At 37.9% G+C, this 25,768-nt stretch overlaps 8 protein-coding genes across 12 annotated transcripts in view; 3 read left to right on the top strand and 5 right to left on the bottom strand.

The window, feature by feature from the left end:
• LOC117779856 (integrin alpha-PS2) overlaps positions 1-8,558 on the bottom strand; it is a 44,472-nt gene extending 35,914 nt beyond the window's left edge. The window contains exons 1-2 of one of the 4 annotated variants that reach the window (XM_034616208.1): positions 8,401-8,558; positions 4,316-4,746 (exon numbers count right to left, since the gene is read on the bottom strand). In XM_034616208.1, the coding sequence (XP_034472099.1) occupies positions 4,316-4,515 (200 nt within the window). In that variant the 5' untranslated portion in view covers positions 4,516-4,746; positions 8,401-8,558. Of the gene's footprint in view, positions 1-4,315; positions 4,940-7,077; positions 7,339-8,400 lie in introns of those variants that run through there. The other 3 variants (XM_034616189.1, XM_034616199.1, XM_034616181.1) reach the window with 3 other exon arrangements.
• Positions 8,559-9,872: 1,314 nt separating this feature from the next.
• On the top strand, positions 9,873-12,075 carry LOC117793531 (AH receptor-interacting protein). The gene is made up of 3 exons (XM_034633865.1): positions 9,873-10,184; positions 10,317-10,493; positions 10,594-12,075. Exons 1-3 carry the CDS (start codon positions 10,086-10,088, stop codon positions 11,284-11,286), a joined length of 969 nt encoding a protein of 322 aa, XP_034489756.1. The 5' UTR covers positions 9,873-10,085; the 3' UTR covers positions 11,287-12,075.
• A 555-nt stretch (positions 12,076-12,630) lies between these two features.
• Positions 12,631-14,311, bottom strand: LOC117787327 (BLOC-1-related complex subunit 5). Its single transcript, XM_034625825.1, has one exon. It carries the CDS (start codon positions 14,119-14,121, stop codon positions 13,042-13,044), a length of 1,080 nt encoding a protein of 359 aa, XP_034481716.1. The 5' UTR covers positions 14,122-14,311; the 3' UTR covers positions 12,631-13,041.
• An 831-nt stretch (positions 14,312-15,142) lies between these two features.
• Positions 15,143-17,085, top strand: LOC117791324. Of its 2 annotated transcripts, XM_034631055.1 has the most exons (4): positions 15,143-15,298; positions 15,452-15,970; positions 16,472-16,555; positions 16,646-17,085. In XM_034631055.1, the coding sequence occupies exons 2-4, from the start codon at positions 15,488-15,490 to the stop codon at positions 17,069-17,071; spliced, it is 993 nt and encodes a 330-aa protein (XP_034486946.1). In that variant the 5' UTR covers positions 15,143-15,298; positions 15,452-15,487; the 3' UTR covers positions 17,072-17,085. The 2 variants fall into 2 exon arrangements, with proteins under 2 accessions (XP_034486946.1, XP_034486938.1); XM_034631047.1 differs by having other exon boundaries at positions 16,472-17,085.
• A 691-nt stretch (positions 17,086-17,776) lies between these two features.
• On the bottom strand, positions 17,777-19,774 carry LOC117793727 (mitochondrial import inner membrane translocase subunit TIM50-C). Its single transcript, XM_034634107.1, has 5 exons — positions 19,425-19,774; positions 19,192-19,357; positions 18,604-19,132; positions 18,413-18,536; positions 17,777-18,346 (listed from the first exon to the last, which is right to left on the bottom strand). The coding sequence occupies exons 1-5, from the start codon at positions 19,657-19,659 to the stop codon at positions 18,156-18,158; spliced, it is 1,245 nt and encodes a 414-aa protein (XP_034489998.1). The 5' UTR covers positions 19,660-19,774; the 3' UTR covers positions 17,777-18,155.
• Positions 19,775-19,822: 48 nt separating this feature from the next.
• Positions 19,823-21,479, top strand: LOC117793699 (zinc finger protein Gfi-1b). Its single transcript, XM_034634082.1, has 2 exons — positions 19,823-20,591; positions 20,652-21,479. The coding sequence occupies exons 1-2, from the start codon at positions 19,935-19,937 to the stop codon at positions 21,111-21,113; spliced, it is 1,119 nt and encodes a 372-aa protein (XP_034489973.1). The 5' UTR covers positions 19,823-19,934; the 3' UTR covers positions 21,114-21,479.
• Positions 21,480-22,221: 742 nt separating this feature from the next.
• Positions 22,222-24,405, bottom strand: LOC117793697 (zinc finger protein 135). Its single transcript, XM_034634080.1, has 2 exons — positions 23,307-24,405; positions 22,222-23,244 (listed from the first exon to the last, which is right to left on the bottom strand). Exons 1-2 carry the CDS (start codon positions 24,117-24,119, stop codon positions 22,300-22,302), a joined length of 1,758 nt encoding a protein of 585 aa, XP_034489971.1. The 5' UTR covers positions 24,120-24,405; the 3' UTR covers positions 22,222-22,299.
• A 155-nt stretch (positions 24,406-24,560) lies between these two features.
• LOC117793703 (RING finger protein vilya) lies at positions 24,561-25,388 on the bottom strand. The gene is made up of 3 exons (XM_034634087.1): positions 25,030-25,388; positions 24,808-24,974; positions 24,561-24,755 (listed from the first exon to the last, which is right to left on the bottom strand). Exons 1-3 carry the CDS (start codon positions 25,366-25,368, stop codon positions 24,596-24,598), a joined length of 666 nt encoding a protein of 221 aa, XP_034489978.1. The 5' UTR covers positions 25,369-25,388; the 3' UTR covers positions 24,561-24,595.
• Positions 25,389-25,768: the final 380 nt, after the last annotated feature.

Raw genomic sequence — 25,768 nt, 5'->3', positions numbered from 1 at the left:
AAATATACATGCTTCCAAGATTTTAAAATAAAAATTAAACAAAATTCATTTTTAATTATTATTCCGAATTGTTTATTTTGCATTTTCTGATTGTGAGCGTCTCAACAATTCAGTTCAATTTGTGTTCCATTTTTTATGTTTATTTCAATCCCTAATGTGACTAATTTGCATTTAAGACTCTCTATATTGCTTAATCCTAGGGTATAACAATAAGGAGCACTACTTGAGTTAATCCACAGACACGTTCAATGTGATGATAACTCCAGCTTTACCAATCTTACTGTCTGTCTATCAGTTGCCTCAGCCTCAGCCTCTCTCTCGCTCTCGCTCTCTTTCTCTCTTTGTCTCTATCTGTGTATCTTTGTTTCTGTAGAAGACATGGAGCTTGGGTTGAAGTCTGTTGCCTGCCAAGTCTATCAATGGCTCGTATCTCTCACGTCTCTCAACGCTCTTCGTCTTCGGCAAGTGAACGTGCGAAAAGTCAAATGTCTGGCATAGTCATCTTACCATCTGGATGCTGTACTTGTACTCGTACTCATACGACTATGACTGTGACTATGAGTGTGAGTATGAGTTTGAGTATGAGTATGAGTACTATGAGTAGTATTTTGTGCCGGTTGATTAACACGCTCGTCGAAGCTGCGCAAATGGTTCCCGTTGACGAACTTTCAAAGTTCAATAGGCTATCGGCCACATGAGAATGCGAATTGTGAAGACATGAACTGCACTAGAGAAAGAGTGAGTGCGAATGGGAAACTGAGAGACGCTAAAAGGGAACTCGTATGAGAGACTTTTCAATCTTTACCCATTCTCTATGGGTCAGCTGCATTCGGCTTATAATGGTTTCCGTTCAAATCTTAAAAATGGGATCATTTAATAGACACGCCACAATTCCACATACATAAAGATACATCTACACCCAAAAAAAAAAAAAATAGTCTGACTTTATGTAGTTGAAACAAATCATAAAGCAATTTTATTGAACTAAAACCAAACATAAATGTCAAAGTTAACATGAACACATTTGAGCCAACATGGAAAATAAATTATATTTATTAAGTTGGTTAAATTGGTTTGCTTGGCGACCATTTTAACCCCTTTCTAATCTTTCCAACTCAATTATATTTATTTTGAAAATTTACAAAAGTTAATTAAGTAGTTTTTAAATTTAATATGTGTATTGGATATAATTTTATATAATTTAATTCAATTTTAATCATTAAAATATTTAAATTAAATATTTTTTCCCATTTAATACAGAGTTCTAAGACTGTTTTCTGTTGATTTGAATCGATTTTAAGCAAATATTAAGAAATTAAATATTAACAATGAAACATTTTAAAATAAAAAGTTTATTCAACTTAAATTTATTTTGAATTTTATTATAAATTTTAAATCTATTTAATTTATCTACATTCACATTTAATGTACGTATAATTAAAGTGGACACACTTTTGATCATTTTTCTCCGGGTGTAGTTTATTTATATACTTATGCATGTATATATATAAATATATATATTTATAGTTATGCTTATATAGTGCAATAGGACACGCTGTCGACCATAAATTTTGATTGGGCTCACCTCGGTCGCTGCTCTGATTGAAATTAATGGCATTTAGGAGTTTTTATGGTGTTGACACAAGACACCAGACAGTTATGGCTTTAAATGGAACAACATGGTATTCACAAGTCTATATAACAAATACACGTACAAATAGAATTGTGAATGTAAATGTGAATGGTTCCATTTCGGGACAAAAAAGAAGAGATGCAGATGTTCTATACGTTTGTATAGATGCATATTTAGCTGACAGTAAATTCTAATCGTAAAAGTATCTTAGTTCCAAGAGCTTCTGTAAGGGTTGCCTAATTTATTAAAAAGCTTTTTATAATGACATTTGATAGTAATTCTCTTGTATTTATATCTTTGTCATAAGCAGAACATAAATATACTAACTAGTGTTTTTTAGTCATACAAAAATGTAATATTTTAGTATTTTAAATTATTTTACAACTGTACCAAGATTTTTTCAAAAAAAAAATATGTTATTAACCTCTTGCAATGCATTACACATTTCATTTTGTATCTCGTTTCAAATTTCGCAAATCCCAAAAAATTTCGACACTTTCAACTTTGTCTCTATGATTCTAGGAATGCTTTCAAAATTGTTTTATCTGTGTTCTCCATTTCGCAAACTCCAAAAAATACATATTTCAATTTGATATGTTACAAAACAAGTAACTAAGAATTTTGGTCTTGAATTATTGCATGTAACTTCCTACTTCCACTTATTCTAAGAATAACCATATTTCCCAAATCGCCTTACAACGTTCCTAATTTCGCAAACATTTAAATAACATTTCTATTTCCACTTGCTCTCATATTTTCATAAGAAGTTACATTAGACGCTTTGTGAAGTTTCCGAAGACATTCTCAACTTCTTAATCATCAAGTAAACAAATGCAAGTGCTTAATGATTATTTGAATTGTATTTAAAAATTCTTCAAACATAAATAAATATGATATTTCAATCGAAAATTGAGCTGATTGTCAGCATTTTGTTAATATCAACGAAGTCTCTTATGCATCATCAGTTCTCAGCTCTCAGCTCTTAGCTTCAGTTTAAATCAACCCATTCAACTTATGGGCATATTTAAGAGCCCAGTTATCAGTTGAAGATTTGGTTGCTGTGTTTGTGTGTGTGTGTGTGTTGTTACTTACAGCATAGCAGTTGCTTCAGTGATAAAAACTCACTTACTTATGCGCTTATCAATCGTCTTCAGCCTTATCAGTCTGTCTGGCTCACTCTTTCTCTCTGTCTGTCTCTGTCTTACTCTCTCGATTTCTCTCTCTCTCTCGTTATTTTCATCTCACGCTGTACAAGAGGAAAACCCAAAAATTGAAATAAATATACCATAAATTTACATACATTGTAATGAGGCAAGCGACAAATGTTCTCGTTCGTTGCATCTTTAAGATAGTTTTTTATTTCATGCCTCATTGTTTCCGGCGCGCATGCGCATTGTGGCATTGAAATTTGCCGCACATACCTATGTATCTAGATGTACGAGTACATACGAATATATAAAAAAGTGTGTGTGTGTGTGTGTGTGTGTGTGTCTGTTTGTGCATATGTCATTGTCAGTCGCTGTCGCTGTCTGTATCGGGTGTCAGAAGGTCGTTCGCTTCATTTACATAAGTGCTTTTCGTCTACAGTGGTAACTCGCTGCGTTAAGCCCAACAAAAAAACATATTCACTCTTAAACTAATAATAACGCAGCATTAGATTTTGCATATGGTTTTAAGCTAAAGTAATTATAAGTTCTTATCGAATTCAAAAACTATAGAAAAAATCAACAAATTCTACGAAATTCAAATTCTTAACAAATATACAAAAAATAGCAAGATAAGTTTATAAACGTCCCGTGGGAGCTTTAAAATATCCGAATAATGAGTTCTTGAGGGGGAACCTTGAGAAGTGCGAAAGTCTGTTGAAGACAGAACACAAATGAAATTTAAGTTTCTGCAAGCTTAAGAGCCGCTAACGATCAAGTTAATGGCTGAAGATCCTTAGGTAAGAATATGATAAATTGTATATTTCAAATACAAAGAATTTGAGAATTATTCATTTAATTTGTGAAATAAATTTTAAACATAAATCACATTTTTTTAAAGATGAAAAACTGATCAAAATAATAAAGTCGTTATATGTCAGAAAGCTTTAAATCTTTGCCCAAAGCAAATTAAACTAGAGTTCAAATAAACAACAGTTTGTCATATGAAAATGCACAGTGACTTAATTACACCAAAAAAAATTATTCGAATGCAACAATACAACAAATAAAAATCTATTATAATAATAATAAATTTTGAAACGAAAAGTTTATTGTGCAGAAATTTTACTGCAGCAAAATGATTAAAATACGTGAAAATTTCAAATAAAATATTTCGTATGTGTTAAATCAATGTATTAGGTAAGTTTCTTATAGAGAGTTGTGGCTGCAATCAAACTAAGCTGGAATTACAACTGCAAGAAATTTAACAAATTAAGTGTTCACTATGCAAATAACATATTCAAATATTTTCCATATAGAAAAATGTATTATTCTTCAAAAAGTTCGTTATAAAGAGTTTTGACTGTGGTAAAATTCAATTTAAATGACCCAAAAGAAAAAGTTCACAGTGCACAGACAAACATAATTTAAGTCTAGTTTTTTTTTTTTTGAATGGAGCTGAGCTTGATGAGGTGTTGGGTGGAGAGGTGTTTGGGTGGTATGTGGTGGGGTGCGGTGGAGTGGGGTGGGTACTTACGAATTGTAGTTGCCAAAGCCGGCGCGTCCCTTGTGGAGTGCAATGCTGAAGCCGAACATGGAATTGCTGGAATGACGATGTCGCACGTAGCTCGGCAGATCGATGTTGTAGGCGTGCGTGACCTGATGTCGATTCGAGTGCAACATCATTATGAGGAGCAGCAGCAGCGCCAGCGGCGCACAGCTCCATCTGCTGATCATTGTTGATGTTGCAGTTGTTGCTGTTGTTGTCGTTGTTGTTCGTTCACAGTTCCCCTTTCTTGTTGTTGCTGTTGTTGTTGTTGCTTAACACACTTCCTTTGCGTGCTTGTGATTTATCTTGTCGTAATTTTGCTTTATTTTATTTTCATTTATTTTAATTTCTTTTTTTTTTTGGCACTTTTATTGCATTTTCGTTGTTATTGTTGTTGTTGGCTTTGACTTTTGTTTAAACTGTTGCAATGAATTGGGAATTAAACGTTGCAAATCTCGCATATGGTCAATACAGACACCCACACACTTACACACACGCACTCCCACACACACACACACACACACACACACACGTACAATGTACATACAATAGGCAAGTTTTATTTATTTTATGATCTCAAGTTGTCGCTGTCTGCAACCTTGGCCGAAATGACTTCAAAACAAAAAACAAAAAATTTTTAGAAAACGCTCAGCTCAGCGAAATTAAAAAGCAACCGCCAGTGGCAAGAACAGCGAAACACACACACTAACACACACACACGCACGTATGATTTGAAAATCAAGTTTTTTTTTGACATTTATTTTTTATTTTGGCATTTTGTTGTTTGTCGCTGCTTCTCAGTCGCAGTTTTCTTGTTTATTTGTGTGCTTAGTTTAGATTTTTTGTTGTTCTTCTTCTTCTTCATCTTATTGCTTTTTGATTCTTTCATTGGCGCGCTGACGTAACACACACTCACACACACACAAACAGGTTGCCAAAAATTTAAAAATTAACGTGCGCCCTTTTCAGCCAAGACACAAACCAGCAGCAGCAATATAAAATTGCATTGCAAACGATTTATATTTATGTATATTGTAGGCGGTGGCGTTGGCGTTGACGTTGACGTTGACGTTAGCAGCGCTGCGACGCAGGTAACATTTGACAAGTGGGCAGCATGCACATTTTGCATTCGTATAAGTCTGTGTGTGTATGTGTGAGATATTGTTTGTGTTGGTGTGGGCGACAAATACAAACTCATTGATGGCTGCCATTCATTAAGCGGCGCACAGTCATATCAATAAAAGCAACAACAAGTTTTGTGAAAAAAATTAAAAATTATATTGCGGTAAATGCGCCATATGGCCGAAAGCATACGATTGAACATAAATACATACAGTATGTCAATTAACTGTTTTAACAATAATTAAATACAAAAATAAACGTATGTATGTATAGAGAAAAAATCATGTCAAAATTTAAGTTTAAAATTCTTGGTTTTAAGAATATTTCAGAATACCTGTATTAAGTTAAGACAAATAATCTAAGATATTGTATCCAACAAAAAATGTTGGCTAAGAACCGAGATTACCAAACTTTTGACAATTTCTTTACAAAAATAAAATTGTATGCTTTATTGGTTGTTTTGTTTTATTTTCCATTTTATTATGCTTGTCTATGGTTCTTAAAACAAGGTAAATAAAAACAAAACAATAATGCATGTGCATTTTGTCAAAACTCTTAACTAACGGTAATCAAAACAGTTGCTTGACATACTGTATGTTGGTATATTTTTTTTGATTTTGTCAAAACAATTACTCTACAGACTGTATGCAGACGACATTAATATGCGGGAGAGGGTTTGCGACTGTGCTAATAAAACCGTTAAATTGTAAGAAGCAGCGCAGCATAGAATTGCAAATAATTTCTGCGCCTTTTTTGTTTTTGGTTTTTGTTTTACAGTTAACCGAAAAGCGAAAACTGTGTGCAGCGTCAGAGAGTAGACAAGCACACAAACACACATATATATTTAGATAGTTTAATACACGCGATCGCCTGTCTCTAAAAATAAATGTGACTGCGAGTAAGACAGAGAGAGGGAGCGTAAGAGCGAGGAGCGTGAGAGGCAGAGAGTGAGAGAGAGAGCGCACATATGTAGGCTGCTCTCATATGAGGGCCGCCAGATGCTAGAAATGCTGATCTTAAAGATATTCCATAGATACATATACAAATGTCGAAATGTGTGTGTGTGTGTGTGTGTGTGTGTGAGTGTATATACACTAGCATATGCTAGTGCATTAGTCAGCGAGACTATTTTAAAAATATAAATAAGCCATCTTCTTTGGCTAAACGCTTCAATTGCAGGCATCTTTACAATCTGCAGTCAAAATGTTGGCCATTGTCCCAACTTTCAAGGCGCTAAGACTCCAATAACCCAACAGCTGAGACAACATTAGAGCAAAAAAAAAAAACAGCACAATAACAACAACGTGATCATAATTAACAGCTCGCATATGCATGTGTGTATCTGTATCGGAGTATTTGTATCTGTGTGTGTGTGAAGGTTAAAGCTTGACAGCAACTTTTCAGTTTTTCAATTAATTTTTGCTTTGCGCTTTTCATTTTCATTTCATTTTTTACGTCACTTTTCACACATGTGAACAAATTATTCATTTAATTTCATTTAAAATTGTTTGTAAAATAATAATAATAAATAAATAATATTTCACTTGATTTTTTACGTCACAGTTTGCACATATAAAAAAATACATATATACTTAAAAAAATTTAAAATATATAAATAATGTTATTACGTCAAAATATTGCGCGTCGCGTGCCGCGTTTAATTTTTATTTCTTTTATAAAATATATTATTATTAATATTTGTTTTTATTATTACAAATTTGTGAAGCTGCGTTGCCTCAGCAGGCAGCAAAATTTGAACAACGACTGCGCCAAAAGCAGCCTCAAAGAACACACAAAACTTCAGGCCAACATGCCAAGTGTATCTATTAGATACTATGTCTCAATGTATCTGTATCTGTATCTGTTGCTGTTGTACCTGTAGAACGCTCACGCCAGCAGCGTCGCCTACTCACAAAACGTTGAGAGAGCAAACGATCTCAAATAAAAAAAAAAAAAAAGCAAATTTAAAAAAAACTCTAAGCTAACAACAACAGCATTGATAGCAAAAGCCAAAGTTTTATTAACTGGCAGATTGGTAGATTGTTGTTGTGGTTGTTGGTCGTTTCGTTAGATTTTGTTTGTATTTTGATTTTTGGGCTGCTGTGTGGGTTGCAGATGTTGTAGTTGTTGCTGTTGTTGTTGCTGCTGCTGTTGCTGTTGTTGTTGCTGTTGTTGTTGTGAGTAGGCAGCCAACATATTTGTATGTAATCTGCGTTAGCAAAAGTTTTGTTTCCTCTTCTGTCTTTTTTTGTTTTAACCCCTACAACAACATGGTTGTTGATGTGTCATTGCTGTATAAATTATGCAGAATATACCCACAAAAAAAATCTATATATAATTTATATATAGAGCAGAGCAACGCCTACGCTGGCCAAAGAGATTCTCAGGTGGTCTGAAAATGAAATCGCTCAATATCGAAATCGAAATCGTTGAGAATTGTATTTCAAGTTCAGTTTAAAAAATGTTCTATTTGAAATATTATGCATACGTCGTGTTGGCCAGCTCAAAGAACAAGCATCATTCGAATAACTGCAGCTTCTTCTTCTTTTTCAATATAAACAGTGTAAATTAGATATATATAGAGAGAGAGCGAGAGAGTAGAGCTCGTTCTAGTATTTGTATAGGAATGCGATATGTTGTGGGTGGGGGTGGGTGGCTGCATTGTACACCCTCCGCAGAGTCCGTATAATCGTCGGAAACTCGGGCGCGTCGCGATCTTTAACTACAAGCGGCTGCTTTGACAGTTCAATTTGCAAAAAAAAAAGGAAAAAAAACTTTTAGCGATCGTATTGAGCGCAGCTGTAGCATGTAATGTAATTGATTGTAATGCGGTCGTTGAGATTGTAATTTAGATGCACTCTTCTTTATATTATCAGTATTAGGGCACTCATCACACACACAAAAAAACAAAAACAATATTCATTTACAAAATATACCAACAATTAAATTACATTTTGCATTGTCAAAATATTGCAACGAATTTTTATTTCGTTTTGCAATTTTCAAAATGTTCGTAACGGTATTTTGGTTTTGCCTTTGAACCAAACGGTCGCCGCAGCAATAGCCTAGAGCGCGCGCACACAACTGTTACGTTTCGCTATACGCGACCGAATAAGCGGCAAACGGAATTAGAGTCGCAAACACTGCTGCCACCTAAGCTATTTTATAGCTAGATCTGGCTATTTTCAGAGTTCGTTTTCTAGAAAATTTTTCAAATTGCTGTTAGCTGGAAATCTAGCTATTTTAAACATACATTCAGCTAAGTTTTGCTATTAATATTTGGTTAAACTTTGCAAAACTGCCCACAATTACAAATTTAGATGCTTTCCAGACAGAAATGACTATTGTTTCCCCTAAAAACTTGTCAGCACTGTTGTGGAGGCTGCCACCCTGCAAAGTTTCCTGATCTGGCAGCTTGTACCATTTTATTCAAATTGCAAATTTGGTTTCTAATTTTTGAATTGTTCTTAATATTGAAGATAGAATTTATTAAATTTTTGCAGAAATTTTGTTACAATTCATTTGATTTTTTTATATTTTTTTTAGAATTAAATTCGTAACTTCTCTCCCCTGTGGGTGACGAGCTTCAAACCTTCATAAAAATGTTTTCCTTACTTTTATCTAATTTCATCAAATTATTAATTTATTTCAAAGTTATTGCATCAAAATACAATTGCATTCACCTAAATTACAATTTTCACCGGACGAGAACGAGACGGCACTCTGATTTACAAAGTAATTAAGCTGTTTATATTCTGTGAAATTATTGCTTAGAAACTTAAAAATATATATTTAAATTGGGCGCGTTTGCAGATTGTGATAATGTTAGAGAGGAGCAAATTGCTAATGAGGAGTATCGTGGTCGCAAATGTGACACAAGATGGCGCTACTATAAATTTATCGGAACAGAAAGCGATAACAATAACGTTTCTGATTTTAAATTTCAGGTAATGCAAATTGCAAAATGCAAAATGCAATTTGATGCAAATTTTTTATTCGAGATTAGATAAAATAAAGGTAAACATATTTATGATGGTTTGAAGCTCGTCACCACAAGGGGTGAGAAGTTATAAGATTAATTCTATAATTTACTATTTTTGACACTTTACCTATAATGGTAAGTCTTGCCAGATCGAAAAATTCTGCTGATTGGCAACCTTATGGGCCAAAACAGTGTTTCCACAACAGTGCTGCCAACCTTTTAGAGGAAAAATAGCTGTTTCTGGCTGGGAAGCATGCATATTTAATTTTGTGGGCACTTTAGCACAGCTTGTAGAAAAAACATTAATAGCAAAACATAGCTAAAAATATTGTTTAAATAGCCAGATTTCCGGCTACTAGCAATTTTTAAATTTTTTTAGCATAACGAGCTTTGAAAATAGCCATAACTAGCTATAAAATAGCTAAACTGGCAACAGTGGTCGCAAGTGTATGCTTGTGTGTGTGTGTGTTAGTGTGAGTATGTGGGTGTTAACCACTCTCAGCTGTTCTCTTTAGTCAGTTGTTCAAGTCGTTTATTTAAGTGGGATTTATTTATTAATCCTTTATTGAAGAAGCAACACAGCAGCGGAGCTGCGGGAAAAAGTAAATAAAAAAAAAAGATATTAAAAAAAGCAGACAGTTAATAAAAGCAGAAATGGAGCAACAATCGGAGGCGGATAACAATGTAAAGCCTATTAGAAAGGAAATTCTAAATCCTGGCAACAAATACATCGAACTCAAGTCAGGCACCAGGGTAAGTAAGCAAATATAGGCAACAGTTGTGTGTGCTGCAATACTAGGGGAGAAAATAAACTAGGCCAAGGACAAAACTGGATGTGAGCTCTGAGCTCTAAATTAACAAATGACACAATTTCGAAAATTACAGGTGAAATTCCATTTTCAAACACGTCGGGCCAACGATGTGCGCATTGTGGACGACAGCAAGAAATTGAATAAGCCCATGGAGCTGGTGCTGGGCAAGAAATTCAAGCTGGAAGTCTGGGAAGTGATTGTGCAGAAAATGTCGCTGAACGAGGTGGCCAAATTTACAGTACACAAATCGGTAAGCGGAGCTATTCCAGCCAACTGATCCAATTTCCAATTGTGCCCATTCCAACTAAAACAATTTCCAATTCCCGATCCAAACACACACAAATGTATAGTTATGCGCGCAGTATCCGTTCATATCGAAGACGTTGCGGGACATTGGAAAGAAGCCGGAGGAGCGTCGTCATTGCTGTGGCATGACATTGCAGAACGAGGGCATGGGCTATGAGGACCTGGATGAGCTGCTGCAGCATCCCGTCGATCTGGAGTTCATCATCGAGCTTATCTCAATTGAATTGCCCGAACAGTATGAGAAGGAGCGCTGGCAAATGTCCGATGATGAGAAGATGCTGGCAACGCACACACTCCGGGAACGTGGCAATCGACACTACAAGGCGCTGGAGTATGCCGAGGCAGAGATCTGTTATCGCGATGCTGTTGGCATGGTGGAGCAACTGATGATCAAGGAGAAACCCCATGATGCCGAGTGGTTGGAGTTGGCCAACATTAAGGCACCGCTGCTATTGAACTATGCGCAATGTCGTCTCATTGCTGGCGATTATTATGCAGTAATTGAGCATTGCAACGAGGTGTTGACCCTGGATCCGAGGAATGTGAAGGCATTGTTTCGTCGGGCCAAGGCCCATGCGGGTGCCTGGAATCCAGCGCAGGCACGACGGGATTTCATCGATGCCCTTGGCTTGGATGCCACATTGAAGGCAACCGTTGCGCGAGAGCTGAAGGCTATTGAGGAGCAGCAGCATGAGCGTAACGTGCAGGATCGCATACACATGCAAAAGCTATTCTAGAATATAAGTTGTGCTAACGTACTGCTCATGCTCCTGGTCTATTGGAGCAGCTATGCGCAACGTTAACAGTTAGCCAATGCCCTTCTCTTTTGGCTAAAGGGTAGCTTCGTCTACACTCTGGCCACGCACTGCTCCAAGGGGTTCATCATTATCTGTTTACTCCTCAATCAGATGCTCTGCTTTTGGACACTCTACAAGACCCTTCATGTGGCCCATCAGAAACGACGTCTCAAGCAACAACAGCAACAACAAAGACAACGACGTGGACGTGGACGGGACAGAGTACGAGCGAGCGTGCGAAAGAGATGGCGGCATTAATTAAAATACAATACAAACAAAGAAGAAAGCTGTGTTAATTTCTATCACATGTATATTTATCCTGTCTATCCTGCCTACACCTTCTCTCCATTCTTTCCCTTTTTTAACGCTCGAAAACATACTACACTCATTTTTAGAAAAAAAATTTGCATTTCATATTTGAAAACGGTTTCGACTTGATCTACAAACTACATTAATGCAAGCCATATATTATAATATAATCACCACAAAATATCCAAATCGATGTATATGTGTAAAATATTAGACTAACTCAATTGTAACTATTGTTGCATGCAAATATATGTATGCATTAGTTGTGAATGTTTGTATAATTGTACTATATAAATACGAGTACTTATATACAAGTACTCGTAATGTATGTGTATCTATAATGCTAGAAAATACTTTTAGACTCGTAAGCTCTAGCTGATTGTATGCATGTCTAATAAATATGCCTTGTTGTCTAACTCTTCTTCTTTTTTCCATTAATAATGACTGAATTAGTTCATGAAATTTGTCATGTCTTCAATAAAGTCATTGAGTATATTAATTAACTACCTGGAGTATTCAAAGTAAGAAAACTAGCTGCTATAAATTTGGGCATGAAAACCTATAAATATTATTTTTTTTAGCTTTATAATGTGGATCATTGAAGTTTTCAATAATTTGAAATTTTTATCATAAATTACTGAAGGAACTCGCTTAATATTTCGGAAATACTAAAATTATACATTTTTTAATGTATTTTTAAAGTTTTTGAAAGCCTGGAAATAATAATTTTTTATTTCACTTCAAATTTCTTTGAAAATGATAAAAATCATTTGGTAAATTAAGAAATTTAATAGTTGAGTAAGATTCCCAACTACTGTACCTTTTACTTGTAAGAGAAAACATATATTTGATGTATGCTGATTTCAAGAAACTTTCAATATATAAAATTGTTGTGTGTATCAAACCTTATTGAAGAGTTTATAATTTTTTGATGAAATTAAAAATAATATTCTAAATGCGTTTCAGTACTAGATATTTTAGCATCAATGTTTAACCTTGAATATCATATCTATTTATTAATCGATCTTAATTAAACTTTCCGAACATCATAAGTGTTTTACAAGAGTTAAGATTAGCATCGAATTATTTGAGAATACGCATACAATACAAATTGTTAAATATATTACACATTTATGTAAATGTAATTGCAGTTCCAATTAGCTATGGAGTGGATGCCTCAACGAGATCAGCTTATCAGATATTATATATATATATATGTATCTATATCCTAGCTACAACAAATGATATTAAACATGGGCAATTAGCTAGTTAATATAAATATATATATATATAAATAAGTAATATACACAATAAATACATGAATAGAGTTGCGAGTTGGACTATAATAACAAATGGAGTAACTATGAAAGCGATAGAGAGATAGGCTTAGAGGCGCCACAGTCGACTGCTGTTGCCTCCGGCGGCACCTTCCGCCTCGCCACGCAGCTTGTTGTCATCGGTGCGCCAGACGAACGGCTCCAATCGATCCTCATCATCCAGAAAGTTATTGATTGCCTCCAAGCTGGCAATGTTCTCGTGCAGCAATGAATTGCAGCGACTCAATTGCTGCGAGACACCACGGATTTTGGCAAATTGTTCCGCATATGAGGCATACGTCTTCTGCATGTCCACGAACTTGGCGAAGAGCGTCGTTATGGAGTTGCTGACCACCTTGGTGCGTTCCACGAGATGATTCTGTTCGCTGGCCACATGATTGGCGCACAGATTCAAATGCGTCTGCATGCGTCCACAAATGTTGAGCATATGCTGGGAATGCAGACGCTCCAAGATTTCCGCATCACGTGTATATGTCGCCGAGCTGATGGATTCCCGCAGCACAGGCAGAAACTGTGGTATGTTGCGCAGACGCGCCAAATCCGGATCGATATCATCGTGGATATCACGTGTGCCCGGCTTGACAATCACAATGTTGTGACTCGAGGCCGTCGACTGTGGACGCTTCGGCTTGATGCTTGTGGTAATGCCGCCAGGATGAGATTTGCGTGCAGCGGACCGACTGACGCTGCTCTGCTGCAGCATGTGGGCGGGCCGGTTGCGTATCTTGGGCGAGTCCCCAATGGGACGATCCGTATACGAGACATAAGGCAGATCCGAGCACACACTCAATGGTGGCGACGGTGGGCGACTCAACTCGGAGCTGGTTGGCGAGGCAGTGTCCGATATGATCTGTTTACTGGCAATCACAATACTAGCAGGTCCATTGGGCAGCATTTGCTGTTGTTGTTGTTGCTGCTGTTGTTGTTGTTGTCGCTGTTGCATGCCACCACCACGACGTTTGTTTGTGGCTGCAGCGGCAGCAGCTGCAAGTGCCATGGCGCTGCCATCGCTCATACGCACCGTGGATGCTGAAGTGGAGCCTTGACCCATGGCCAGCGTCGGGTCGCGTCTCTCGAAGATCTCATGGCCATCAGCCTCGACGCGCTGATGCGAGTGCTCGGCCCCCATTGCCGTTTATCGATTTTGTTGCACCCAGCAGCTGAGCTTTTGTCTATCTATCTAACCAACAAGGCCAGGTTTTTTCTTCTGCTTTCCAGTTTTCACATTCACAGTCAATCTTCTTCTCGCACGTCGAATTTAAGCAAGGCGTTGACTTCTTTTGAGAACTGCAATTTATGTTTTTGCACTTTGTTATTGTTGTTCTGCTATTTATTCTCCGTGTTTATATATCGATAGTCAGCGCACGATAGCTAGTTCGATATATTTGGAGCCATTCCGTTGCGATTGCGCTAACAATCTATGTCTGTCAGCAACAAGGTGGCAGCGCTGGCTCGCAAAAGCTGTCACCGCTTCCACATTTGGTACCTTTATACCAAAACAGTTTTTTCCCCGTTGGTACGCTGGATAATTTTTTCTTATGTGGTACATTTTTTGTAAGACTTTGCTAGATAGACTTTGCTGGTTTTGTAACTTTAAAATAATTTTAGTTTTAGTGCAAATCAGAAATGAAAGAATTCTTATTGGGTATCATAACAAAAGTGATACAAATTTAGTCATTTTTTTTTCTAACATGATGAAAAAGCTGATTTCAAAACCAAATGCAAAAAAAAACAAACGTTTCTTTTTTTACTTTCCAGCATAATGTTACATTTAATAACATAATAACAGTATAAAAATGTTTGTATTAAATGTTTAAGAACATTTCCTGAATAAGATATTGTTTTGTTTTCTTGTGCTTGTTAATATATTTTTATCTTTCTGTTTTAATTATACGTGTTTCTTATAACATTTATTTTAATTTTTATTTTCATTAATTTTTTTAAATGTTATTCTATTTTTTGAAATAAATCTCTTAAATGGAATTTAAATTTTCAAATACTTTTATAAAAACAAGTAATCATCTTTATTTGCCATTGTTAAGTATTTTATAATATTTTAGTATTATTGATGGAAGTTATTGCACTATTGGAGAGTAATCGAATTCTGATTCCGATTTGAATAAGGACTACCCGTAAGTTTCTTTAGTTCAAATGCTTAAACGTAACGACATGCAGTAAGCTGTGCGAATATAAAATCTGAGAGAAATAAATTCGAAATATTTTCATTTGACACGTGCGTTTTTAATTGCTTTTCGGCAATTACGGAATTGATTTCAGCAAATTAAAATCGCAAGCCAAATAAATAAGTAGGTACAAACAGATATGTAAATATATATCCTATATTCTAACCTCAACAGAAAGTTCACGCTGTTTCCTTTTTAATTTTTTTCTGGGTACTGAAAGACAAGATAATGAACAACAATAATTTGCATAAGGATCCATATTTGTTTCTTCAACAGCCGCCAGTGCCAATTGTTCAAGTAGCTCCAACTCCGATGCAACATCTGAATTTAATGCATGCGCATGCGCAACCAAATTTACACGCTATGAATATTATGCCGCCATATAATCAGTTAATGCCGTTGTATGCGTGCAATTCGACACCGATCCAACCAATGCACATGTATACACAACCCATGTATAATCATCCGTTAGGTGGACAACTCTATAATCAAGGACATCAGAATATGAGTGCTTACGGCGTAATGCCGACAAATAATTCATATGACATTCCCCCGGGGTTTAACTTCATGCCACAACGTCAGCCATTGAATCCATCTGAGTTCCATGTAGAGCACAATTCGGAAAACATCATCGAAGACAAAAAACAGGAGACTCCAGTTAATAAGCATGTATATTTGAATGGAATGCTCTATAATACAGACTATCTGGGGCCAGAACCTGAAGACTCCAACGAAAATCCGACAAAGGATACGCTGCTCGATGATCAGGATGAAAATTACGATCCATCCTCAGATGTAAGCATCAAAGTGCACTTCGTTTTCATCATGTTTTCATCAAATGTGGCGGGACCATAAAATATATATACTCCTCATCAGTCGTCTGTCCGTCTGTTTCTAGGCAAAGTTTCTCATTCAGTCTCTCAGTTTTTAATTGGCCGAATCGCTTCATTATTTCACATAGCTGTCATTCGAACTATAATTTTAAAATACTCTTTTTATAAAAAACTTTGTTTTCTGCGATATCTCAATTAAAATCACAGATTTTGTATTTAATATGATCTTACACATACCAATTAAGTTGCTTAAAATTGGACGACTATATCAAATAGCTGTTAAAGGAACGACAAGTTGAAAATCAACGTATATATAAGTAGTATGAAAAACATTGTGGTTTTTTGAGAAATTTCAACCAATCTGACAGATTGTGTTTTTTATTGACTTGTACATTCTGACATTAGATTAAAGTCGGACTGCTATATCATTTGCCATTAATAATGTATTTTTTTTTTCTCACAGCCTACTCCAACGATTCATGGCTTACGCTTTTACAATCCGTTTTACGGACCAGAGGGTGCCATACCCAAGCAGAATGGGTCAAAGGTAAAGTCGTGTCCAAAGACCAGGAAACAGTCGGGGCCACCGGAGGCTTTGGCAAATGGTTTGCCTCACTTTAAGGGACTTTATTCACAGCTCGCCATGCATCGTTTGAGCCATGCGGATTTCTATGGCGCCCAGGCTCAGTCCGTGGCCCGTGAGATTTTACATAAGAATCAATTGCTTAAGAATCAGCAGGCGAAAGAGGGGAAGCAACAGCAGGAACTGGACAAGAAAGTCGACACTGTGGTTCACAATTTTCGAGTCAAGTCAAAGCAACGACGTCAGGGACGAAATCGTTTCCGGGGATTTACCCAATCCTTTGGCATCGTTGCACCCGTGAAGCGTGTTACTCAAATACCCAATGGCAATGTGGAGGCGGCCAAAAATGTCCTTTCTTTGTTTGACAAGAAGCATCCATACAAAAGGATTCCACTCGATGAGATGGAAACGGACAATAATGATGAGTGTTCCCAGTCTACCACAGATCAGAATAATAATGATACCTTTTTCAAAGATTAATAATTTAAAAACGTTGATTTGCTCAATTTTATTTTTAATATTCCATCCAACACGAATTGTATTTGAATTTATTTTAAACAAAAATCAAAATATTTGAAGACTTGTGTATTTTATTTATATTATAGACTTTGAGCTGTAATATCTATTAAAATATATAACTGGTACTATTTTTCCATTTTTAAATATAAATTGTCGAAGACTTTGCTTATTTTTTTTTTTAATTTTTATCTTACAAACGTATACAATAATAATACTTTATTAATTTAAATGATGTTATGTTCTTAACAAAAACAATGTGCTTTATAATTTTTTAAATAATTTTATAGTTTTTTTTAATGGTTTACTAAGTAAACCCTAAAATCTGTGAAGATTCAGCATTTTTTTTTATTATTTATATTATTTGTACTTTTAATTAGAATTTTATAATATTTTTATATCTTTAAATATTTTGTATTCTTTTTTAAATTAAAAGTTTTGGTAGCTAAGATCTCAGGGAAATATTAAAGTTTACTAAAACTTATATATTTGATGCATGCGTAAAGATGTAATATGCATATTAAATAGTTTTTTTTCTCAAGAAAAAAAATATTAAATGTAAACCATGTTTTATTTATTAATAAAAATAGGACTCAAAATAAATATATTTACATATATTCATGCAGTTTGTATTAAAACCCCAATCCAAATGGAAATAACCACAAAATATATTGTTTTTGATTGTTTTTTATTAATTAGCATTAGGATAATTACATTTCCCAAGAAAAACAAACAAGCAAATTAAATTATAAAAGTAATAGAAAAAAAGAAGCGACAATCTTAATTTTCAATGAAAAGAAAAGCGTGCACGGATTGCAAGTACATTATCATTATCATTTCATCATTTTGTACGGCGTACTCTGCGTGTGTGTGATTTGAAATTTTGGATGCTTATGTCTATGCGTATCGCATTGTGGCCATGCCCTCCACTAGAACATTGTTTGAGGGGGATTTCTGGGTACAACTACTGGTATGAATTTATGCATGTAATGTTAGACTATGGCTTTTGTGTGTGTGTGTTAGCGTGGGGCGACAACGATAATCCAAGTTAGCGACCCAAAATGTTGCGTGACCATTGCTTGACCATGGGTTTGGCTTTCGTCTGTTCGATGCGTTCAGCTTCCTGCATTTGCTCGGCCAGCTTGCGTTGGTTATCCCTAAACTGACTAATGGGATCCTCAAACTGGCGATAATAGTGCAACACCTCACGCACATCATCCACATCATTTTGGGCAATGACTGCAATTAAATGGGATTATTATAGGTACATTATATATATAAAGACAATCAATCAAAACAGCATACTTTTGAGGAAGGCAATCAAGTCGAGCAGCTGGGCATCATCATCATTGCCATGCCAGCGTGCAATGCCGAATGTGTTATCTGGATGCATCTTGGTGGCATTATTATCCCAGTCAACCACAATCACCTGGAGCAGGAGCAGAAAAACAGAAACTTCAAATGAACTTGTAGGCATGTTAACCGGCTCAACTTACGCGTCTGAGGTCACGATTTAAGTTGTCCAAGTTCTTGACATGATGGCCGTCAACAAAGTGTGTTGCGTCGCGCACCAGGCGATACATAATATAGCCATTGGGATCTAGGGCATCCAGTATGGGAAACACGGTCATGCCCTGTTCGGCAGTGAAGACCACAATTTCAAAGTCTTTAGCACATTCCTGCAGGAAGTGATCGACACCAGGGCGTTTCTTGAAACGCCAGCCAGTCTGATATGTCCAATCGGGATGCACAAGCACATCCTTCATTTCCAGCACAAGGGTGTAACGTGGCTGCACATACGGATGCTTGAGCGGATCGGGCAATAGCTTCTCACGCGACGGCTCCTGGATCATTTTCTGATAGTAATGCAATGATTTCCACATGCGCTGCAAATATTGCTGCACCAGTGGCTTATTTGTAAACTCATCCTCGATCGTCTGTCCCTCCGCATCCACTTCTGGCTTGCCAAACTCGTAGATGCCCCAAAGAGCAGCAGCAATGCCGCCACCGCCAAAAATAGCGAAACTACTCAAGAATTGATAAATTATAGGACAAGTTAAGCATTGGAGCAGACTGTGAGGTACCCTAGTTTCATGCGCTTCCAGGCGCGTTCATTCTCCTTAGCCTCATCCTCCTCGCGCTTCTTGCGCTCCTGCTCAGCACCGCTATCCGCCTCGGGTGCCGTTTGTGGGAAGAGTTTGGAGAGCAATGGCGCCGCTGTCTCTGCAGCTGTCGCTGGAGGTTGTTCCTCTGTTCATAAACATAAATCGTTTGGTGTTGAGTAATAGTTTTATGGTAAGAGGGAGCACATACTTACTTGCATTGCTGTAGGCTCGTCTGTTCAACCAGCTGCTTGCCTGTGCCTTGCATGTATTTTGAATGGGACCTGCCGTCGACAGAGCTCGACATTGAAGCGCCGACGGCGACGTCGACGACAAGTGATTATTCAATGCAAATGTGCGCCGAAATTGATTAGCGATTGTGTGAAAGGAAGCACGTGGAGCATTCAATCGCATTAGCTGTATAACTGGCTTTGCCGGTGACATGCTCATCTTTCTGTTATTCAAGTGCTTTGCACAAATTGCTTTGATTTTCACTTACAAATGCGCTTTTCTTTTCTGCCAGTCCGAACCAACCTACCGGCATGGCAGCGAAAATTCTTTTGCATATATGTATGTCGTCTGGCTACACTGGCATTACATCAGCTGACATTTCATTGGGAACGGTCCGGCAACTCTGTTGGCTAGAGTTGGCAGCAACTGTGTGTAAACACAAGTCAAACCAAACAACAACAATAATAATCAAAAAAATTTAACTGAGAAAAAATATGTCCAGCTCAGAGGACAAATTAATTCTGGCAGAAATGGGCTTGGAACTGTGTCGCGTATGTAATGTCCATTCCACACAATGCCTGTCACTCTACAAGCCGCATACAATTGCCGGCGAACTGACGACGCTGGCAGCGCTGCTCAGCGATTGCGCCAATTTGCAGATACTCGAGGATGAGCAGTTCCTGCCCTCGCACATATGCCAACCGTGTGTCGAGATGCTTGCCAAGGTGCGTGACTTCAAGCGCATGGCACTGCGTACGGATGCCATGCTCCGAAAGCGCCATGCCCGACAATTTGAGATTAGTTCCCGCTCCCGCTCGTCAACGCCAACGCCAGCAAAGTCGCAGCCACAGGAGTCTATGGATGCAGAGACGGAAGCCGACACGGATGAGTATGTGTATGTGCTCGAGGAAACCGAATCGCTGGAGGCAGTCGTCGCCCATCAGGAGGATGTGCCTGTGCTCGAGCTGCGCTTTGATACCCCGTCACCCAAAGTGGAGCTGCTTGAGGTGGACTTTGACTCGGCGGAGGATTATGCGCCCGAACAGGAACAGCAACAGGCAGAGGAGCAGCAGAGCACATTGACGGAAAACTGTGTGAAGCAGCGTGCGCCACAACGCCGCAAATCGCATAATCCCTCACTGCAATGCCAGGTTTACCGAAGATTACTTTTATTTAATGTTGAAATTAATTGCATTATTCATTGCTTGCAGATTTGCGGGAAGCAGCTGAGCACCAGCAACTCCTTCAAGTACCACATGCAGTTGCACGGCGACAATAGACCCTTTGTCTGCAGCATATGTGGAGAATCGTTCAAGACACGCAACGCCTACGATGGCCACGTAACGGTGCATAATCCCAACAATCCCAACAAGTGCACCATCTGTGGCAAGACGTACAGACAGGCATCGTCGCTGCGTTCCCACCTCCTCAGTCACAGCGGCGTCAAGCCGTTCACCTGCGACATATGTGGCAAGGGCTTAACCCAAAAGTCTGGCTACAAGAAGCATATGCTCACGCATACGGGCGAGAAGCCGCACAACTGTGACACCTGCGGACGCAGCTTTCGCTACTCCAGCAATCTGATTGCCCACAAGCGCTCCCACACACGTAAAAGTCCCAGCTGTCTGACGAAGCTGCTCACTGACAAATCTCCCAGAGAAGGCATCGAATAAATAAACCCAACCAAGAACAACACCATCTCCACCAAAACCTGATGTACAACAGCAGCCACTAATCACAATTGATCACAAGGAACTGCAATATTTAAAACTGCATTTTGCATATAAAATAACCCGATTAGTATAAAATAAGCAACAATTTATATTGTAGATAGAAAACGGCTGGTTCCGTCTGTAAATATAAAGCTGTAACAGTTGCGGAGCCAGATTTAATATTAATAATATTATTATTGTATTAAATTGGAATATCATTTTAACACCATTTCGCTAGTCAACAAAGTTAAACGTCTTTCATTAATCACAAGTGTTTTTGTTTTTTAAATTTCTTATGTTTATTTCAAAAGTACAACTAATTACAGCCCTTTTTTTAATATACGTGTGCAACATAAAATTAATTTTGTATATATTTCCTTTTAACAAATCCCATATGCATATTTTTAACAATTCGAATTTAAAAAAAAGCAAATGTTCTTTTTTAAAGTAAACTTTTATATTAATGCATAGTAAGTTTTCTAACAAATATAAAATATTCACATATTTATTTTAAAATTTTTAAAAATTGTTTAACCCAATGGATATCCATATTTCTAAGAACCGCCAGCAACTGTAATTAAATAAATTATGTACATTGTTTTTCTTTGTTGAAACAATTAATTGACCAACTGCACAAAAGATGCTCAAGCTAAAAATAATACGATTTGAACTATATAAGTATATTGAAAGCAGATTAATCAGTTAAATCCGAATCCGCTTTGAACTATATGCATTATAAATAATTGATAGAATTTTGAAGCTTGGCAAATTATTTAATCATATCAAGCCTTAAAGGCAATAATAACGTGTACGTAATTTTGACAAAAATAAATTGTTTATGTAAATTTGTATACAAGTGTCAAACATTAAAAACTATTATCAATTATTTATATGATACAATAGTTATATCTATAAGAAATAAGAGATTAGAAACATTGGCCAAAAACAGGTTTCTAAATTTGAATAATAAATTTAAAAAACACTTCCAAAAATATGACATTAATTACGTTATTATGATTGAGGCTGCATATAGTCTATATGGGCGGATATGTACATGTAGGTGCGAGTGTAGTTTAGTGGATGTATGTAGTATAAGTAATGTATGTTCTAAAACTATGCTTAGTGACTAGTGATTGAGTGATTGTATTTAGAGGACAACAACCACTTTGGATGTGGACACCTGCTGATCGGTTACATCTGGCATATTCATGGCGGTGCGACGGCCGGCCGTCAAGCTCCGTTCCGAATGCATGCTGGCGGTATTTATATTTGTATTTGTGGTCATCGTATTGCTGGTTGTGGTCACCGGCGCCTCCTTGTTGTGAACACGCAGATGGCTATTAAGGCGCTTTTTGGTGGGGAAGGCCTTCATGCATTTGTCGCATTTGAATGGCTTTTCGCCCGAATGCAGACGGACATGGGCATTCAGGTTGCTGGTGAAGGTAAAGGCACGTCCACAGATGGGACACTTGTGTGGTTTCTCTCCCGAATGGACCAGCATGTGCTTCTTGTAGCCCGACTTTTGAGAAAGGCCAACGCCGCAGATTTCGCACGTGAATGCCTTCTCGCCCGTATGGCTAATCTTGTGCTGACGCAGTGAAGAGGAGTCGTAATAGGCCTTATCACACTGATCACAGGCATAGGGACGCTCGCCCGTGTGCGTCAGCTTGTGTCGCCGGAGATGATCAAAGGCCGCATAGCTGCGTCCACATTGTTCACACTTGTAGGGCTTGTCCTCGGCATGGGTGCGCATGTGCGCCGCTAGACTTGATGTGGTGCGATAGAAGCGGGCACAGACCAGACACTGATGTGGCTTCACATTCGTGTGGGTCAACATGTGCTCCTTGTAGTTGCGCAGGTGCTTCAACTTCTTGCCGCACACCTCGCACGTGTAGAGCTTCTCATCCACATGGGAGCGCATGTGCTGATTAAGGCGACACTGTTGACGGAATGCCTTATTGCAGACATGGCAGACATGCGGCAAGACTTCACCGCCAACGCCACCGCCAACACCAGTAACTACCTGTGTCGAGGCAGTCTCATCCATTGAATCCTCCAGATATTCATCACACTCCTCGCTGTCACCAGCTAGCTGCAATTTCAATTGTTAATAACAATTATTGAGAGCTGGCATTCAATTTATTTTAGACTTACCAAATGCTCCTCACGCTCAATGTCCAGTATATCGTCTGCTTCCACTTCGCCGATCACTTCATCGATGGGATCTTCGCCAGACATGATGACCATTTGATCATCAAGCATTTGGATTTGCATTTGCTCACTAACCGTCTCGAGGCGTGGCGAGTCCATGATCTCGATATCATCCTCATCCTCCACTTGCGAATCATATTCGGTTTTTATGGTTACATATTCAATGTCAGCCGGTTGAAAATCATTTAGTGTCTCCATTGCGTCCTCCGTTTCCGTCTCTGTCTCCAACTCGACATCGCCATCGATCTCTGGCTCCGCTTCGGTCATCTCCTCGATGACAAACTCATCTTGCTCATGTTCCGGCTCCTGTTCACTATACGTCTCGACGAGTGCGGCAACATCATGTGGTGCACAGTTTGTTTTGGCCGTTGCATCGGATTCCGTCTCATTGCCAAGCAGTTCGATCATTACAAACTCCTGGTTGCCAATGTTAGCATTCGAATTGACGCTGACATTGGCATTGTTGTTGTCCACTTCTTCGAGTCCGAGACGCAGCAACTCATCGGAATCAATGACCATGCGCTTGAAATTGAACGCCTGCTCCAGCAGCTGCAGGCAATGCATGCAAATGTGCTGGGGCATCAGAGCGCCATCCTGCGGCTCAAATGACAGACTCGAGCAATAGTTGAGCATGCTGGAGAGCGTTGTGGTGCCCTCTGGTCCAATCTCGATCTCGTCCTGCAGCGATTTGTATTGTTTACAGGCACGCGTGCATGTGCGACAGTTGAGCACCACGCCTGGTTTGCTGGTGCTCATCTTTCAATTAATTCGTTATATATCTTTTTACTTTTATTTTCCAGTTATCGCTTCTCTCTCTCTCTCTCTGTTTACAATCCAAAGCGCCGATTTTAATGCGCAACTTCTTTTCTATTTGCCATTCGCGTCGTGTACTGTTGCATCAACTAAAAAACCACACGCAAATTGTATTGGCAGATGCACAGTCACAGTCACAATCACATTCACTCTCGCTCGCTTCAAAATGGCGTCGTCGATTGCTGTGTGTCTGACTCTATCGCAAGCAAACGAGTGAAGAAGAAGCACAAGCACACATGACAAATAGTGCTGGAAAACGTTATAAAACACAAACCATTTGACAACATTTTCAAATGTTACCCACATCTCACTGAAATGCCAAATTTACTATTAATTACAAATTAAACAAATGATTATTATTTTCAAATGTTACCCACACACACACACACATCTCACTGAAATGCTTTATTTACTATTGATTACAAATCAAACGAATGATTATTATTATGTAGAAAACTGGTAATTGTTGATTTTGGTAGATTCACCGACGCCGGACGCTTCCTTATTTGTTGGTGCTGATGTTGGTTAGCGTTTCTTTCTTTAATCGGATTATGCGACTCAGTTCTTTGCCGCATTTTACTAAAACAAAATTAGCTATTAATATGTACATTTATTGATAACATTAACTTACCGACGCAGCGCCTCCCTCTTTCGCAAATGAGCCTGGTGACGCACTTTTTGCAGTTGAAATTCCAGTTGCTTACGCTCCATGCGTAGACGATGATTTTCCAAATAATGCTTGCGACAGATTTTCTCAGCCAACTCTAAATCTTTATCCAATTTATTTGTTGCTCTTTCCTGGAAAAATATGTTCTATTTATTTTTTTGATCAACTTCTTAAAGGGAAGTTTACCTTTCGAGCAATATGCATATCCAAACTCTTAAAGTGCGCCTTCTGAAACGAGGTTATAAAATCGTGCGCCAATCCGTCGATCCATGGCTCCGGATGAAACATATCTTTGAGATTTGTCGGCAAAGAGTTGTTCACCTGACGTCCCCGCACCTGCTTCTTGCACATTGGGCACGTATATGTAGGTGCGTCGCTTGGAGTGCGTCCCAAATTTGCTGTGACGCACTTCTCGCAAATTACGTGCTGGCAGGCCAGCAAAAATAGTATGTTTTTCTTGTCAATGAAATGTACAAAACATGAATTGCAATGAATCCACAATTTTCTGGCTGTAGCCATGTCCATGTTACTAGCAACAGGTTTTTTATCGTTGCTGGTATTCATCCTTGTCAAAAATGTTCATTAATTCTATTTTAATTACAGACGATGTGCCGTTGAGAAATGTAACGGTTCTTTGATAGAGTGTGCCTTTTCGTTCCACTGCTTCCAAACTTTTGAAGGAAAAAATAGCTGTTTCTGCCTGGAAAGTATCCGAAAAATAGCTGAACTAGCTTTAAAATGCTAAGTTGGCAACAGTGATTAGATCGAGGTGCAGTAACTGTGATTGGCGCGAATCAGCTGATTTTGTAACTATACAATTATAGTACGCTGTTCACGACTTTGGCATGCATCTTTTGACTACAACCAAAATTAAATACATGAATACAAATCATTCTAATGATACGAACTTATCAAAAATAATTAT

Source organism: Drosophila innubila, chromosome X, assembly GCF_004354385.1.
Source record: "Drosophila innubila isolate TH190305 chromosome X, UK_Dinn_1.0, whole genome shotgun sequence".
NCBI classification, from domain to species: domain Eukaryota; kingdom Metazoa; phylum Arthropoda; class Insecta; order Diptera; family Drosophilidae; genus Drosophila; species Drosophila innubila.
The sequence above is the reverse complement of the archived record's forward strand: the minus strand, read 5'-3'. Positions and strand labels throughout refer to the sequence as shown.